Source organism: Carettochelys insculpta, chromosome 3 (assembly GCF_033958435.1).
Source record: "Carettochelys insculpta isolate YL-2023 chromosome 3, ASM3395843v1, whole genome shotgun sequence".
Lineage (NCBI taxonomy): Eukaryota > Metazoa > Chordata > Testudines > Carettochelyidae > Carettochelys > Carettochelys insculpta.
The window spans coordinates 144689591-144706950 of NC_134139.1; the positions used below are offsets into that span (position 1 = coordinate 144689591).

The following is a 17360-nucleotide window of genomic DNA, read 5'->3' on the forward strand; positions in this document are numbered from 1 at the left end:
ACTACGCTCTTTGGACCTTCAGTGAGCATGGCCCTTTGCTATTGAGCGTGCAAACTCCTTCTGTAAGTTAAACCATTTTTTTGTTGTGGTTGCAAATAGAATGGGCCCAACCCCTCAGTGTCATCACAAGGAGTCTTATCCTCATCCTGTATCTGAACGTGCTATGATCTGGCAAAAATATGAGAATGAATGGAGAAGGGTGTTAAATTATCTTAGAAATCAAGTGTGAGGTAGGGTGGATGATGAGACTTAGCAATCTTAACTTGTGAGAGAAGGAATGGGATCACTTCTACGTCTTGTTTTGACACAAAGTAAATGCTTCTGGATGATGAGAGTGGTTGACTGATGCACAAAAAGTGGGAGAGAATTCCAGTGTGGCTATGCTTTTGGTTATGCTGCTCCTTTAGAATGGTTGTTCTAAGTTTTTAAAGCTTTTCCATTCCAAAAGGGCCTTTGAGCTAAGGAAATAGTCAAATAAGATTTTGGAATTGAATTTGACTCTCTAAAAGCCTATAAAGCAACCCCTTGTTCCTTCAGAAGACAATCCAAAACAGTATCTGGCAGCAAGACCAAATGACCCTAATTTATGTCCATTTTTTCCCCTTTAGTTCTAAAAATAATGATACTTGTTATTTCTTGGGCAGAATGGACACTCTCTCTCTCTCTTTATACTCAGCATTTTAAGAGTATGTTGTGTTGAAAGTGGCAATGCTATGTATTTGTTAGGGATAGAGATGGTAACTTGCAGCCTCTGGAATTCTTTTGCAGAATGCAAAAAAAAAGATCAGTAGAATTATTTAACTGGTTGGATCTGATATTTCAGACATATAAATATAAGCAGGTTATAAGATTTATAAATTGGGCAACCGGAATAAATTTGGTAGAAATATATAGCCTAAATTGAAAACTATTGCCTAAACAAGAAATATGATTGCATGATTAGCACGAGGTGGACGACCTAAGGTGACTTTGTGATTTCAGCCCATCGCACTCCTACTTAACTACTGTCTCTTTATGCTGCCTTTGCCTATCATCCCTCTCTATGCTAGAATGTGTTTAAACTTTATCAGAAGCAGCTGGAGAGAGAAACCTGGTTTTTTTCCCCCTTCTAAATCACCACATGCACCTAATGCACTAAAATAATAAAAATAAGTTTTGAATATGAACACATTTTCAGTATTTAATTGTGCTGTCATCTTTTTTCTTTGCTTTTTACAAAACAGACAACTTCAGAGTCAATGAATTATTCTAGCTATAAAATCTTACTGTTTATTTAAAAGATACAGATGGCTCTTTGAGGAGGAAAAATATTTTCAGCTGCTCAAAAGTATCATGTAGATTAAAAAGATATTCACACACATCAATTTGGGGTAACTGGGTGAAATTCTTTGGCTTAAACTATTCAGAAGGTGAGATCAGATGGTCTATTGATCTTTTTTGGCCTTAAAATCTGTGGCAGTGGTTCTCAAGCTTCATTGCACCATGAACCTTTGTGACAAAAAAAATATACTACTCAAGCCCAAAAACAGGAACTGAACATTGAGCCCACCTAAGCCCTGCTGCTAAAATCCCATAGATCCAGGTGGGGCAGCCAAAACTGAAGCCCAAAGGCTTCTGCCCTGGGTAAGGAGCCTGTAACCCTTAGTCCAGGGTAGTGGGGTTTGGGCTTCACCTTCAGTCTCTGGGTTGTGGGGCTTGGGCTTGTCTTTGGCCCTGGGTCCCACCAAGAATAACACCAGTCATGGTGATCCATTAAAATGTGGTCACATTCCACTGTGGGGTCCTGACCCATAGTTTGAGAATCCTGATCTATGGAATAAAGTAGATTCCTGAGAAATGCTCATTTTCTGTATAGTAAGCAGGATTTATTACTTTTTTTGGGGGTGGAGAGTGAGTTCCTCTTTAAAAATAGTTTGACTAATCTGTGCCTTCAATAATATTTTTTTATGATCAGAAATGTGGTGATGATAATTAAATGATTATTTATTTCAATAATCGTTGAGAATGCTTTCAAGAAATTTTGCCACCACAATGCCAAGATTGTAAGATAGAAACAGTTTAAAAAGTGAGTGCCACAATGAGATCATGTCTGCCTTTTCTATTTTGTTTAATTGAATTTATCTATCCATAATCTGTAGCCCAAATCCAAGGATTATAGCTGTTAGAGATCCAAGTATACAGTGGATGCTTTCTGCAGCAGGACTCATTTAACATATTTCATGGAATTTTTGATAAGTGCCTAAAATGATGTGTTTTCCATGGAGATGAAATACGGTCCCAACAATTTTTTGCTTTTGTTTTTATCTTATGGTTTTGTTTAATATAGTTTCCTAGTACACCTAAGTTTTAAAGGAAAATTGCAGCTTGGAGAGTTAAATATTGTAATGGGCAAGCTAATGTGTATGTGTACCACTTCTTTATGAACTGCTTGACTGTATATCTTGGGTATATACTGCTAACAGCTAAGACAGTTCTTCTTTCGTTCTGTTGGGGAATGCACTTTTGAACAGAGGGATCTGAGAGTTTGCCTTGCCTTCTGCAATTTTGCTGTCATTGTAGTGATGTCATGTGGCAATCATATGATTATGGCTGAGGGATTTTTGTATGTGTGATCACAAATTATGTTAGACTGATTTAAAAGACATTTTCCTACATTTCTTCTCTTGTTATTACAGGTGGAGCTGAGTTTGTTTGTGTCTTAGCTGAGCATTTCAATATTGTTAAGATGTAGGATGGGATAGATGGGGTAGTGTTGGCCTTAATTCTGAAATTCCTGTTTGTAGCTGTGGGTGTTTCCTTATGCTGCTGACAGTGTTTTTGATTACTCATAAGTTATTGATAGAATTAAGGCTGAGAATACCATCTTAATACGTGTATGTGGCATGGAGGTTTTGTTTTATTTTGTTCTTGGTTTGTTTAATTTTTGGTATAGTTGGGGAATGGCTTTGGTTTAAAAATTGTATTTAAAATTTCTCATATGATTGGGGAGCTGACAGACTGACTGGATCCCTGGCCAAGGAGGGTGGGGGGCAGCTCCACACACACTCTCTCTCTCTCTTGCTCTCTCTCAGATACATAGGACAAGAAGTGGGGGGAGGAGGGGAGAGAATTACTAAGTGTCCTGCCTGAGATCACTATGAGTATCAAAGATGGGGAAGCTGTCTTTGTAATGTGTAAGGTAATTGGTATGCCTTTTATGACCTAGTCTCAAAGTATTGAATTTGAGCATAAATGGCAGTTCAGATGTCCCCCTTTGTAATCTGCTGTTGAAGTCTCTTTGTTGTAAAACACACATTCTCAGGTCTTTAATGATATGGTCCACTCCACTGAAATGTTCACTAACAGGTTTATAGACATTCTGATTTCTAATGTCTGCTTTGTGTTCATTCATTCTTTGGCAAAGTTATTGTCCAGTTTGTTCAATATAGACAGCGGTGGGGCATTGCTGGCATATGATCACATATATCACATTGGTTGAGGAACAGGAGTATGAGCTGCTGACATCTGAACTGCAATTTATGCTCAAATTCAATACTTTGAGACTAGGTCTTAATATAGGCCTCCCCCCGTTTCTGTCCTATGTATCATGTTTTTTTCATGTTTATCATGTTTTTCCTATGTATCATGTCTGAATTAACTGTATATCTGCTTATTTCCCTTTGAGATAGGATAATCAAACCTGAGAGAGGATAACCGCAACAATTTTACATTAGATAAAATATGATAGAGAATCATAGCCACATGTGACGACTATTACCATCATTGCTACCACCACCGTTTGGTTTGAATAAAAAGCTTATTGCATTTTAAAAAAAGCAGCCCAATATATTTGTATAGAGTACGGAGCAAGCTCATAACTTTATGTATAGTTTTTATTATACTCATGCAAAATCTAGTTTCAAGGGCTAACAATTTTATATGTATAATATTGCATTGTTTTCTATTTCAACTGTGTATTTCCTTGTATTTCTAGGTATGGCATGAACTGCCTTATTCAATTTGAGGATTTTGCTAATGCCAACGCATTCCGCCTCCTGAATAAGTATCGTAACAAGTACTGCACTTTCAATGACGACATTCAAGGTAACAAAATAGTCTCATTCTGTTCCATTTGGTTGCTTCGAAGATAATAAAATTACAGTTTGTTAGTTCATAATTATTGTACCATGGACCAAATTCATTTCTGGGTTATTGTGTGATACCTGACAATATAAACTGTCTGCTATAATTTGTGTAGGCATATGCAGTACTTGAAGTGCACTGGGCTGCGCGCACCCAGGAAATTAAATTTCTTAAAAGTTTATAGGGTTGCTGAAGAATGCACAGTTTTGCTACTGTCCTCGAGCAAAATCCCATCTTACTGGCTTCTTTCCTGCTTAGCCTGTCTCCTGAAGCAGAGCGGTTATTCAGGGCTGCTTTGGGAAGCAGTCAGAACTCTGAGCCCTCTGCTTAACACGTGATGCTATTTCAGGGGTTAGCAAAGCATCCACAGATGGACACATCTGTCCATGGTAAATATTTTTAGGTATGTTGTAACGTTTCAGAAAAAGAAGATGGATGACTGAATGTATACTCCCCACTGTACCTGCTACCCGAGTCCTGGGGGAGATGGGGAAGAACCGTAAGAGCTGCTGGGGGGGCAGAGCTGATGTGGGGAGTAGATTGGAGGCAGAACTGGTGGGGTTTGAGGGAAGAATTGATAGGGACTAAAGGGTTCAGATTAGATGTGAATGCTGAATTGAGCGGGGGACTGGTGGGGACAGGATCAGTTTGGGGATTGAGAGACAGAATTGTTGGGCAGATGGACAGCAAATGGATATGTATAGGTGCTGGAGATGGTGATGATGATAGACACCCCCCCCCGACCTTTTTCTGACCACTTTAAGCACGTGGGGGATACACACATGAGACTTTCAGTGGCATGTTTTTATTCCTGTCCTTTTCCTTTTCAGTTTACAACCTACATTGCATCTAATTCTAGATGTTCATTTAGTTAAAGTGTTAAGGGTTAAAGCTATGTGATATGACTTCTGTAGAAATTTGACTTGAGTTCTGCATGCTCATGTCTGTAATATGGATACTACAGCCTGCTTGCAATTTAGGGGCAAATCCAGACATCAGTCATATGCAGCTTAGAAATGCCCCACCTCCTGGAGGTTCCCTCTTTTTCTTTTTCTGTATCCACAATGGCTGATGGCTCAGCTGTGCCTTCTTGCTGGAGAAATCTGGGCTTTATTTTAGATTTTTAGACCAATAATATGGCACAATTTGTCTTATTTCCAGCAACATCCTGGGACTGCATTTATTTTTTGCAGAGATTGTCCCCTCAGCTTTCCATCCTCTTCTGAAGCATTTGTAGCCTCTGATGCCCCGAAGAGTGAAATTAGCTAAGACAGGCCAGAGGAAAAAAGAAGGATCTCGTCTTCCACTCCCTCAAGAATGTCATTGAGGAGCTCAGGCAGTTCTGTAAATAGAATGCAGATTCCCTGACAGCTGAGTGCAGGTGGTCACCATTCCCAGCAGGGAAAGAGCAAAGATGGTTTGGAGTGGTCCCCTGCACTGAGCAAGAGTCAGAACAGAACATTTGCTATAAGGGGTTATCTTCTGGAGTCTTACTCTAGTCTGCATCTATAATGGCAGTATAGCCCTTGCAACACAAGACTTCTGTTTGTGGGTTGGCCTTCTCTCTGGTCCTCTTCAAGAGACTCCTCTACCCCTGCTTCCCTCTCCCTGCAGGGCGAGAGGGTAAACTCCATCCTGAAACTCCTCTGTGCTCTACTACCCCTGTTGTACTCCATTATAGTTGTTCCCTTCTCTCCCTGCACCCCACTTCTACTCTGAGCTTCTTCCCTTTATAGAAACCATCTGCCTTCTCCCCAGGTGGGACTCATGTTAAATGAGCCTGGCCCAACCTCTTGGGTGCATCTATATGGTTAACTAGCTTTTCAGACCCACGTAAACCCATGTGTGTGGCATGAACACCCTAGTATACATGGTACCTCTTAGCGTAAAAATTGCATGGCCTAAGAGCTTCTCTTTGGAAAGAAAAACAAAAAGGGGGATTCAAATATGTTTTCATGCGAGTATGTTGAGCTTTAGTCCTTGGAATCAGATGCTTGGACAAATTAATTTACAGCAATCTTAGAGTTACAGGGGGAAACTTTAGGGAAAGGTGAAGAAAAAAGTCTTTATGGAAAAAAGACTTAGTCTTGACAGATGATATGGCTAGTTAAAGCAATGCATGAATTACAACAGGAGAGAATACCTCTTTGCAAGTGGTAGCTAAAACAAGTTTGGGTTAGGAGCTTGCCTTTATTGTCTCTGTGCTATTAGCTCATCTTCCTATTTGGAGTGAGATCTCTGATTTATGCTAGATTGTCTACATTTGGGATCCAAAGGGCTACCTATACTTTTCAGTAAAATACAGTCACTGGACATCAACCAGAAGGGTCCCCTGAGAAGCTGCGAAAGAATTTCAGGAACAGCTTTGTCACATCCTCATTGTCAGCAACTCATGGAAATTTCGCAACAAAAATGAGATCATCCATCAATTACTTCAGATTGTACTGTTGCAACCCATTGTCCATCCTTTTTATGGCCTTTCAGAATTGAGGCACAGAGATGTCTGAAACAACTAAATAAATTTCTAATTGGGGCTTGTCTGTAAATCGTTCACATTTTACCATCCTCAGGCAATTCTTATGTTTTGCAGATGGAGGTAGCTTTTTTTCTTTTTCCATCTTTGACCACTTCACTTTGAATATGTTCCTAGGTTCTCTCTCTGGGAGCATGGGAACAATAATGCTAACTTCAAGGAAGAAGGAAATTCATTAATCTTTTCCTGGCCAATTTTTCTGATCAGGGATTTGTACAGAAAGTACTCATCCTTCCATCAGGCACAAGAACTCATTTAAGAAGAATGTGAGCAAGGTCAAGATCGTAATGAAAAACAACTGGTGTCACAGAAACTCAAATTCAATTCTTGTTGAGCCTATGTGGCATTCCAGTCTCATACACAGATGTGCTGCAGTGACCTAGTAGCTATGATACCTATCCAGGAATTCCAGGTATCCCTTCCACTTCCACGCGGTCTCAGCTATTGGCAGAGAGCTAGCTCCACTTGTATATTCTCTGTTTCCACAGCAAGTGAGTGCAGAGAATCCATTTTATGGTATTCACCCCATTCATTTTAGGGAATGGATACCAGAGAGAGCAGTGATTCATTGAGGTCTGTGAGTACTACTGGGTAAGAGACCGGTTCTCATCATGACAGTCAAGGTCTGATAGAGTTTTCATTATTACTGTCAATAACACAACCAGCCATATACCACAGAAAATTTCTACTGTCCTTGGTGAAACAAAGTTTCTTATCTCTGTGTACTCTGGCAACCAGAAGGGAGATGAACACCGGTACTTAAAGAAAGAGGTCTGATTATCGTAGTAGTTGCTGCATCTAAAAATATTTTACTTATTGTCAGTTTGGTGCTCTTGTGATTGACCTCGTTTTTCAGTACACAGTAAATAAAATACCCTTGGCTCTGTATATGTCAGGATCTTGGTAAAGGACATCTTGTAAACCTGACAAAATCCTTACTAGGTTTCTTTCCACCTTTTCCATTGCGTTCCAGGAAAATGTTAACAGGTAGAACATCAGAATTAGAAAGCGGCAGTAAAACTTATAGGTGTTTCTTGTGTAATAGAGGCTATTCCACTCATGTCACAAAACAGATCTGTTGTTTGGAATCTGAAAAGTTTAAAATTAATAGTTTTCCCCCCAAAAGAACTCGCCAAATAGAATTTATTCTGTTGATGAACACAAAGTCCATAGTTTAACTACCATGTTAAATTAGTGAAACATAGATTCTTCTTCGAGTGGTCCCCATGGGTGCTCCACAATAGGTGTCGGGCTTGCCCGGCGCTGCAGATCGGAATTCTTCTAGCAGTTTCTATTGGATCGCACATGTGCCAACGCGCTCCGCTCCCTTGTGCGCCCCCGCCCATGTGCGCGATCCGGTCCCCGCCAGTTCCTTCTCAACCGCCATCAGCTGCAGACGGAATCCGCTCCGGCTAAAGCCAGAGACAGATAAGATGGTTGTTTTTTTACGTGTAGTTCGTTTGTTTTGTCACTATTAAAAAAAAAAAAAAGAGAGAGAAGAGAATATTAGACAGCAGAGAGAAGAGGAACGAAGGAGAGAGGGGCGGGCAAGAAGGCTGTTAAGCCGTCTGCTGCCCTGAAGGCTGTGAATGTTACTTTGGGTTAGAAAGCACTGATTAGTGGCTAAGTACCCTATTAACAGTAAAGACTCACCGCAATGGCTTCCTCGGGGTTTAAGAAGTGAGAGTCATGCCTCAAGGCTATGCCGGCCTCTGATGGGCATAGTGAATGCATTTGCTGCCTGGGAGAATCTCACGTTACCCAGAAGTGTTCCCACTGTGCTAAGCTTACAGCCAGGGCCAGGAAGGACAGAGAGATGAGGCTCAGAATGATCTTGTTTGATAAGGCCCTCCAGCCTGAACCGCCGGAGAAACCTCACACAGAAGGGCCCTCTGGGTCACATAAAAGAAAGTCAGCCTCTTTGACCCCCTCTGTGCAGAAGAGGAGGAAACTCTCCCCGGCTCGATCGTTGTCGGTGGTCCCAGCGAGCAGGACGAGCGGAACGCAGAGCCCCCAGCTGCGAGCTGATGAAAGTGGCAGCGCAGCAATGCACGTGGCAGAGGCCGAGCCTCCGATTATACAACAGGCGGCATGGAAGGCACCGCGAGCGCCAGCGTGGCAAGCGATGGAATCGGCGGCACCGACGCATGCGGCACTGGCTTCCACGGCGCCGACGGCGCGGGGGCACCCGGCACGGAGCCTATCGGCGCTGGAGGAAGCTACCCGCGCAGCACTGCTGCTGACGGTGTCGAGCGCGGCGCCGACAATGGGGCCGAGATCCCCGGCAGGGGAGGGGGCGGCGCCCACCCTGCAGGGGAGGGGCAAGGCCAAAGCAAAAACCCGGCACCTTAGCCCATCTCCAGGCGGGGCTGCGCTGCCCTTATCACCCAGCTCCCCCCCGAGATACACGCCGCACCGCTGGGCTGTAACTCCACTGGCTTATCTCGGGCCTCCCTCTCCGTTCCTCCAACCAATTTTGCCGTGGCTCGGGCCACCTTCACCATTTTTGGGCATGGATCCCCTTGAGTACTATCACAAACCAGCTTCACCACTATCAATGTCGTCGTGGAGATCCTGCTCTCCCAGACATCATGGGTACACTCCCCGATCATGGTCCAGGTCTCCATCACCGGGCCCTTGCCCATGCTGCTATGGTCGTCCTCATCATGCTGAACACAGACACCGCAGGTCTAGATCCTCTCCTACTACTCGTCAATACTCCCAGGTACACTCTCTCTCTGGGAAGGGAACACAGTTGTCCCAGGGGGAATTAGGTCCAGAATCCCGAGACTTCCCTTCACAGTCCACCAGGGAGCAAGTATACCACCGAACTCGGGAGCCAGAGGATTTGGGGGAGGTTTACCCCAGCGGTTCCTCCTCATCCTCCCCAGATGAGGCCATGGCCCCCGGGGATGCCTCCCCTGAGGATGACCTTGAACAATTCCAGGAGCTGTTCAAAAGAGTAGCATTCACGCAGGACATTCAAATAGCAGAGGTGCAGGAGAAGCACCATAAACTCCTGAAAAATTTGAGACCCCCGGCTTCATCTAAAATTGCTATCCCGCTGGATGAAGCCATTATGGAGTCAGCCACTAACATATGGCAGACCCCGGCCTCTATTCCGCCTACGAACAAGAGAGCGGATAAGAAGTACTTCGTCCCAGCCAAGGGCATGGAGTTCCTCTTTAGTCACCCGCAACCCAATTCTTTGGTGGTCGAATCGTCCCAGCAGAGGTCGAAGACGTCTCAGTACAAATCGGGGGGGTTGGATAAAGATGCTAAGAAACTAGAGCTGTTTGGCAGGAAGGTCTATTCCTCCTCTACCCTATTATTGAGAGTGGCAAATTACGTGGCACATCTGTCAAACCATAACTTTGACAATTACTCTAGACTCACTCCTCTCATGGATTCGCTCCCGGAGGACAAGAAGCCAGTGTTAAAGGCGATTGTCCAAGAGGGCTATGCGGCGTCGCAGACGGGAGTCCAGATTGCCCTGGACGTGGCGGACACAGCGGCACATTCAACAGCTGCAGCAGTGGTAATGCATAGGGAATCCTGGCTCCAGACGTCCGGTATCCCCAGGGACCTGCAGGCGAAGATTGTGGATCTTCCCTTTGATAAGCAAAAGCTGTTTGCGGACTCAACTGACTTGGTCCTCCACTCCAGCAAAGACTCGAGGGCCACACTTAGGACCTTGGGTATTTATACTCCCCCATACAAGAAAAAGAAATTCTATCCTCAGCAAAGACGCTATGCTTGCCAACCACAGCGTGCTCAGTATCAGTGAGGCTACGACCAAGGGCGCCATCAACAGTAGCAGCAGTACAGGGCTCCCAGGTGACGTTCTCAACAAAGCCGTACACCCTTGGGACAGGCCCAGAGACGGCAAGTTTGACGGGTATGTCGACGGCTGCACTATGAACACCATTGCTCAATGCCATCCTCATCTCATGTTCCATCATCGCCTCAAACCGTTCCACTCTCAATGGCAAAAGATCACCACAGACAAACGGGTGCTAGAAATTATAGCCACGGGTTACACGATCCCTTTCCAGTCACTTCCGCCGACGAAGCCTCCCGCCCGGCCTCATCTCAGGGACTCTGCCCACGAGGCGAGGCTGAAGCAGGAGGTAGATCACCTCATGTTCATAGGGGCGGTGGAAAGAGTGCCAGAACAATTCCAAGGTAAAGGCTTTTACTCACGCTACTTCCTAACAGAGAAGAAAACAGGAGGCTGGAGGCCGATTTTGGACCTATGGGGCCTCAACTGTTACTTGCGCAAGCAATGTTTTCGGATGATCACAGTTGCCTCCATACTTACGGCACTGGACGATGGAGACTGGTTTGCAGTCCTCGACTTACAAGACGCTTACTTTCATATAACAATCCACCCGGCACACAGACGCTTCCTCCGCTTCACAGTCGGCGGGGAACATTTCCAGTACAGGGTTCTTCCGTTCGGCCTATCCTCGGCACCCAGAGTCTTTACCAAAACCCTGGCAGTGGTATCAGCCTACCTGCACAGACAGGGGGTGTTTAATTTCTCATATCTGGACGACTGCCTACTGAAAGGGGCCTCAAAGGCAGAGGTCCTACGCATGATACGCGTCACCGCGAACACGTTTACTTCGCTAGGCCTAGTTATCAACCTCGCAAAGTGAAAGACCGACCCCATGCAAGATATAGAGTTCATAGGGGCACGCATAAACTCTGTCACAGCAAGAGTATACCTTCCCAACGCCTGCTTCCGCGCCATCAAAACTCCCTGGTACAAGTTATGACGTACAGCCCCACGGTGCCGGTCCTAATGTGTCTGCAACTGTTGGGGCACATGCCGGCAGCGACATTTATGGTACAGAATGCTAGGTTACACATGCGAAGCCTGCAGCATTGGCTGGCGAGTGTTTACAAACTGGCATCCCACACTGTCCACAGGGTAGTGTCGACCACGACGGAGGTGCGCAGTTCCCTAGAGTGGTGGGAAAATCCCAAGAATCTGCTAGTGGGGGTGCCCTTCCACCAACCACAAATTTCTATTTTTCTTACTACCGACGCCTCGCACGTAGGATGGGAAGGGCACATTGGCAGCAAGGTGACGCAAGGGCTACGGTCCCCTGCGGAACAGACTCTGCACATAAACATACTGGAGCTCAGAGCAGTGTTCAATGCGTGCAGACATTTTCGGAAATACCTGCATGGCAAAATAGTCGGGATCAATACCGACAATACCTCCACTATGTTCTACATCAATCGACAAGGAGGGGCACGATCCCGTGCGTTATGCGTGGAAGCAGTCCAATTGTGGAACTGGTGCATTGCCACTAACATAATGTTGAAAGCCTCGTACTTGACGGGCGCCCACAACGTGAAGGCAGATCAGCTGAGCAGGCGATTTGCACTCACGCACGAATGGCAGATCCGCTCTGACCTGCTACGGCGCATATTTCATACATGGGGGTTTCCCCAAGTTGATTTGTTTGCCACCCAGTACAACAAGAAGTGTCCCCAGTACTGCTCCAGAGCAGGAATAGGGTGGGGGTCCCTGGGGGACACATTCATGATGTCATGGAAGGGCCCTCTACTCTACGCATTTTCCCCCACAACGCTTATCCACAAGGTTCTGCAGAAAGCCAGAAGGGAGAGAGCTTGCATGATACTCATAGTCCCAACTTGGGAACAGCAACAATGGGTTCCTTTGCTTCTGTGCATGTCGGATCGTCCACCACTCCCCCTACCGGTGGCGCCAGACTTACTCACGCAGGCTCAGGGGTCCATAGTGCACCCGCACCCTCAGGGCCTGCGCCTACAAGCATGGTTAATTCATGGCTCAGTGCCTTAGAGAGCACGTGTACGGAGGGAGTACGACAAGTCTTGGAGTGTAGCCGAAGGACCTCCACCAGGAGGACTTATGAACAGAAATGGACTTGATTTACAGCCTGGTGTTCCGCCAAACAGTTAGCTCCCCTTGACGTTCCTATAACCGTAATACTAGAATATCTATTGGACCTCAAACGAGACGGGCTTTCTCTATCCTTGCTAAAGGTCCATCTCGCTGCTATATCAGCCTTTCGGCATAAAGAGGAAGGGCCCACTGTATTCGCCCACCCTATCGTCACAAGGTTCTTGAAGGGGCTGGTAAACCTGCACCCCCCTCGAAAACCGCTTCCGCCGTCGTGGAGTTTGGACTTGGTGCTCAGCACGCTATCGGGACCACCCTTCGAACCATTAGCCACGGTACCCCTCCGACTCCTTATGATGAAAACAGCCTTCCTCCTTGTGATTACGTCGGCCCGCAGGGTGAGCGAGCTTGCAGCAGTGATGGCAACGCCGCCCTGCACAGTATTCTCAAAGGAGGTGGTAACCTTACGGTTACACCCAGCCTTCGTTCCAAAAGTTTCCTCGGAGTTCCATCTTAATGAACCAAAGTATAGTTTTACCCTCTTTTTACCCGAAGCCTCACAGCTCCAGCAAGGAGGCGCGCCCCTACATCTCCTAGATGTGAGAAGGGTGTTGGCCTTTTACATAGACAGAACTAAGTCCTTCCGGAAAACGAACAGGCTTCTGGTGTCTCTCGCTCCCAGGTGAAAAGGGGAAGGCCTCTCTTCACAAAGAATTTCAAAGCACATTGTGTCCTGTATAAAAATGTGCTACGAGCTTCGAAAGACCCCTTTGCTGGCCCCGCCTAGGGCTCATTCCACCAGGGCGGTGGCGGCGTCAACAGCCTTCTTCAAGGGCATCGCGTTGAAAGACATCTGTAGAGCGGCGACCTGGTCATCCTACGACACCTTTGCCAAGCCTTACGCCCTACATTGGGTATTCGAGGAGGATACCCGTCTGTCGACAGCAGTCCTCTCGGGGGCATGCTGCACATGAATCAATTACCCACCTCCTTACTTGGGTTACTGCTGGGTAGTTATCTATTGTGGAGCACCCACGGGGACCACTCGAAGAAGAAAGAGAAGTTACTCACCTGTAGTAACGATGGTTCTTCGAGATGTGTCCCCATGGGTGCTCCACCACCCGCCCATCCTCCCCACTTCAGATCTCTGGTGTTTTTCAGGAGCATCCGAGGCGGTTGGTCAAGGAACTGGTGGGGACTGGATCGCGCACATGGCTGGGGGCGCACAAGGGAGCGGCGCGCGTTGGCATATGCGCGATCCAATAGAAACTGCTAGAAGAATTCCGATCTGTGGCGCTGGGTGAGCGTGACACCTATTGTGGAGCACCCACGGGGACACATCTCGAAGAACCATCGTTACTACAGGTGAGTAACTTCTCTTAGCTTTGAGATGTTTTAGAAGGGCTACATTGTGGGTACGTAAGAGCATCTGAGCCAAAAGTATATAGTATGATGCACTGAACTTATTCAAGAGAAGGAAGTTATGTACAATTTTCAATATTAAAAGCTTACTTAGGATATCTACATTTAAACATTTAAGGTTGTAGAACAGGGGTGGTCAACCATGAATGGTGAGTGGGCCACATGAGTGGCCTTCCCTCACTTCAGTGGGCCACAGCAGCCCACGGTCTATGGGGGTTCCACCTGCAGCCCCTTGCCCCTCATCCCCTCTTCTCCATCATGCATCTCTCACACACTGGAGCACCAGAGTCGCACACTTACCTGCTCCTCCTGCCCCCTTCCAGGACTTTAGGACCACTTGAATCACCTGCTTAGTGCTCCGTCCGCATTCTTCCCCAACACCTCACAGAGCTGGATGCCATGAACAGCTGATACATGGCTTGCTGGGAGCGAGGGGGAGGCGTAGGAAATGTGGGGCTCTGGTGCCCTAGTGCATATAATCCACACCTTAGTGCCCCAGGGTATATGGAGAAGATATTTATACGTAATCTACCTTGTTTGTATGTCCATATTTAAAGGGTGATGCTTCTCATACTGGAAGTCAACTGCTATAAAAATCCTATTGTAATGGATCTGTGGATCTTAACATGAAGAAGAATAAGAAAGTTTGTACATACTTACCAGAAAATATCCTCTTTTTTTCCTTTTGGGTAATAAGGTCCACAGGTCTGAACCACCATAGAAACAAATGGATTATTCAGAATAGAAGTGGAAATTGACACCCAAAGATGTTGATTTATTTACCATTCTGCACAGTGGGAGAAATTGTTCATTCTTCATCAAAGTATATCTAACACAGCCTGTAATTTAGGACAGTAGATTTGAATTGTTCTGACACTGGAAGTTCTCTCAACTGGAGAGAATTTCAAGAAGCAGGCTATACCCCTGCTGCCAGTGGCTGATAGCTTGAATTTTGCTTGGAAGCTGCTTGAAGAACCCATTTTAATAGCTCTGTAGAACCTATTACTCGAAGAATGAAAATTTTCAAGTAAGCATGGATCCTTTCTCTGATTTTATGTTGTTACACATCTACAGAATGACATTCATTTGATCTTTTGGAAGGGTAGATTCTTAATAATTGCCTGAAAACTGCTATGTATGATAAAAGTTAGAGAAGAAATTATAGGTTGTGGCCACACTTGGCCAAGGGCCATGCTAATAGGTAAATCGGAGGATACTAATGAGGCGCTGAAATGAATATTCAGCACCTCATTAGCATGCTGCTAGCCACAGCACTTTGAAAGTCCCACGTTTGAATCATGCTCAGCTAACACGGGGGTCCTTTTGGAAAGGGCCCCGCAGACTTCGAAATCCCCCTATTCCTATTTCAGCGCCTCATTAGTATCCTCTGATTTGGCCATTAGCAGGGCCGTTTCGAAATTTTGTCCAGGTGTGGCTACAGCCCTAATGGGTCTTAAATAACTCAGTAGAGGAGGACACTAAGTGTGCAAACAACCAAACTAAATAGCACTTAGGGATCTTGAAGTGCTTGGGAACAGTTCTGTTAAATGATCTGAATCTTCTGAAGGCACCAGTGATTTTAACTGTCTCAGTATTTTGGATGCTCAGCTTGAGACATGCTAAAGAAGCCTGATTTTGGAGAGTGGGGGCTTACTTTTTTGAAAATCAGATTTATCTAAAATAATTTAAGTTGGGTGTGAAAAATGTGATACCCTCCTCTGAAGGCTTTAAATAATGCAGGGATCCTTTGATAAAAAGACAGTTGTTATGCATATGTTCTTCCGTCAACGTAGGTCGACATAGCTTCTGCCTCTCATTGAAGTGGGTTAATTACATCAGGGAGATAGTGCAATCCCATTAACTTATTATGTCTTCCCCAGACCCGCTAAATTCATACCACTTTATTGATCACAGTGGTGCCGATTTAGCATCATAGTGAAGGCAAGCCCATAGATTTTAGCTATGGCTAGAAATCTGTATCCAGAATTTTCTTTCTTCTGCCTGCTTTGTATGCCAGAAATAGATGTCCTCAGAAAGAGTGACATAAATCTTGATCTAATTAATACCATGAAAAATATCCTTCTCAGAAGATGGTACTCTCACATCTATCTAGTGAACACTGAATATGTATCTGATCTAACAACGATAACACTGGTGAAGAAACATGAAGTATAATGAGAAAACACTCAGAAAATAAGGGCCAGATAATTACATTTTCAGGCATGGATACATAGTCATAGATCGTAATATAGTTTGGGTAAAGGAGTTCCCTCAAAAAGTACATATTCTGTATACGTTTACCACTGATACATGCTAATGAATAGGCAATATCTGCATGGTAGCCATGCATTGCCACTAACCCCCATGGTAGCTCTTTAATTTGGACCCGTTTTGCAAAGATCTAGTTCACCTGGAGCTATACTATTTTGTGGAATGTTGTTAGTGATGTTTTCCATATTCACAAGGCTGTGTTGTATATGCCTTGCTCAAAGACCATAAAAAAATCAGTTACTACTGGAATAGTTGAACTTTTTCAAAAATAAAAACAAGATAAAAATAGAGAAGTCTTTTATCCATTTGGTTTCCAGTGCTGGAACTTCCAGGTACAATGTGACAATGATAGGAAGCTAATTTAGAGTATTCCTATTTCCAGTGTTAAAAGATTAAAATGACAGCCAGCTGTTACGATAAACAGAGGAATTCTAATTTGAAAACAAGTCATTTAGGTCTGGATATGTCCTTAGTTACTTACACTTTACAGGCTACAAAATTGTTGACAGTGTTAAGTCACTGTAAATTACATTGCTCTGCAGGATGTTTTTTTTATCACCCCCTGATTGTAAGGTGACCACATTGCCCTATGGCAATATGGGACACCAGCCTCCAGGAATGGGGGCAGGGCTGCTGTCCCCTGTGAGGGCTCCTTGAAGATGGGGCATCAGGGATGAGAGCTCTCTGCAGCCTCCAATGGGGGGGCACCAGGGATGAAGGGGAATGGATGATGGGGCTCCAGAACCTCCTAGTGGCAAGGAGGGTTGTTTCAAAGCCTCCTAGCAGGCCTGAGATGTGGGAGGCCGGGGAATGAGGCAGCCAACCTGTGGAGGGGCTCCCTGGCAGTGGGAGCTGGCTCCACTAAGTGTTGTAGGGCAGCAGGGAATGGGGCAGCCCACCCCGTTGTTGAGTTCTCTGGCATCAGAGGCTGCCAGGGAATGGGGAAGCTGCCCCACAAAGGAGCTCCCTTGCAGCAGGAGCTGCTGCCGCAAGGTGTAGAGCTCCAGGGATCAGGGCAGGCACTCAGTGGAGGAGCTCCCTGACAGGGTGCCGGAGAACAGGAGCCCTGCAAAATACGGGACAGTTTGCTTGTTTTCTTCAAAAAATTGTGGT

General features: G+C 45.3%; 1 protein-coding gene across 1 annotated transcript in view; it reads left to right on the forward strand.

The window, feature by feature from the left end:
• The window catches only part of ME1 (malic enzyme 1), a 257621-nt gene that overhangs the window by 189095 nt on the left and 51166 nt on the right, over positions 1-17360 (forward strand). The window contains exon 7 of the mRNA XM_074990961.1: positions 3974-4083. Within this exon, the coding sequence (XP_074847062.1) occupies positions 3974-4083 (110 nt within the window). The remainder of the gene's footprint in view (positions 1-3973; positions 4084-17360) is intronic.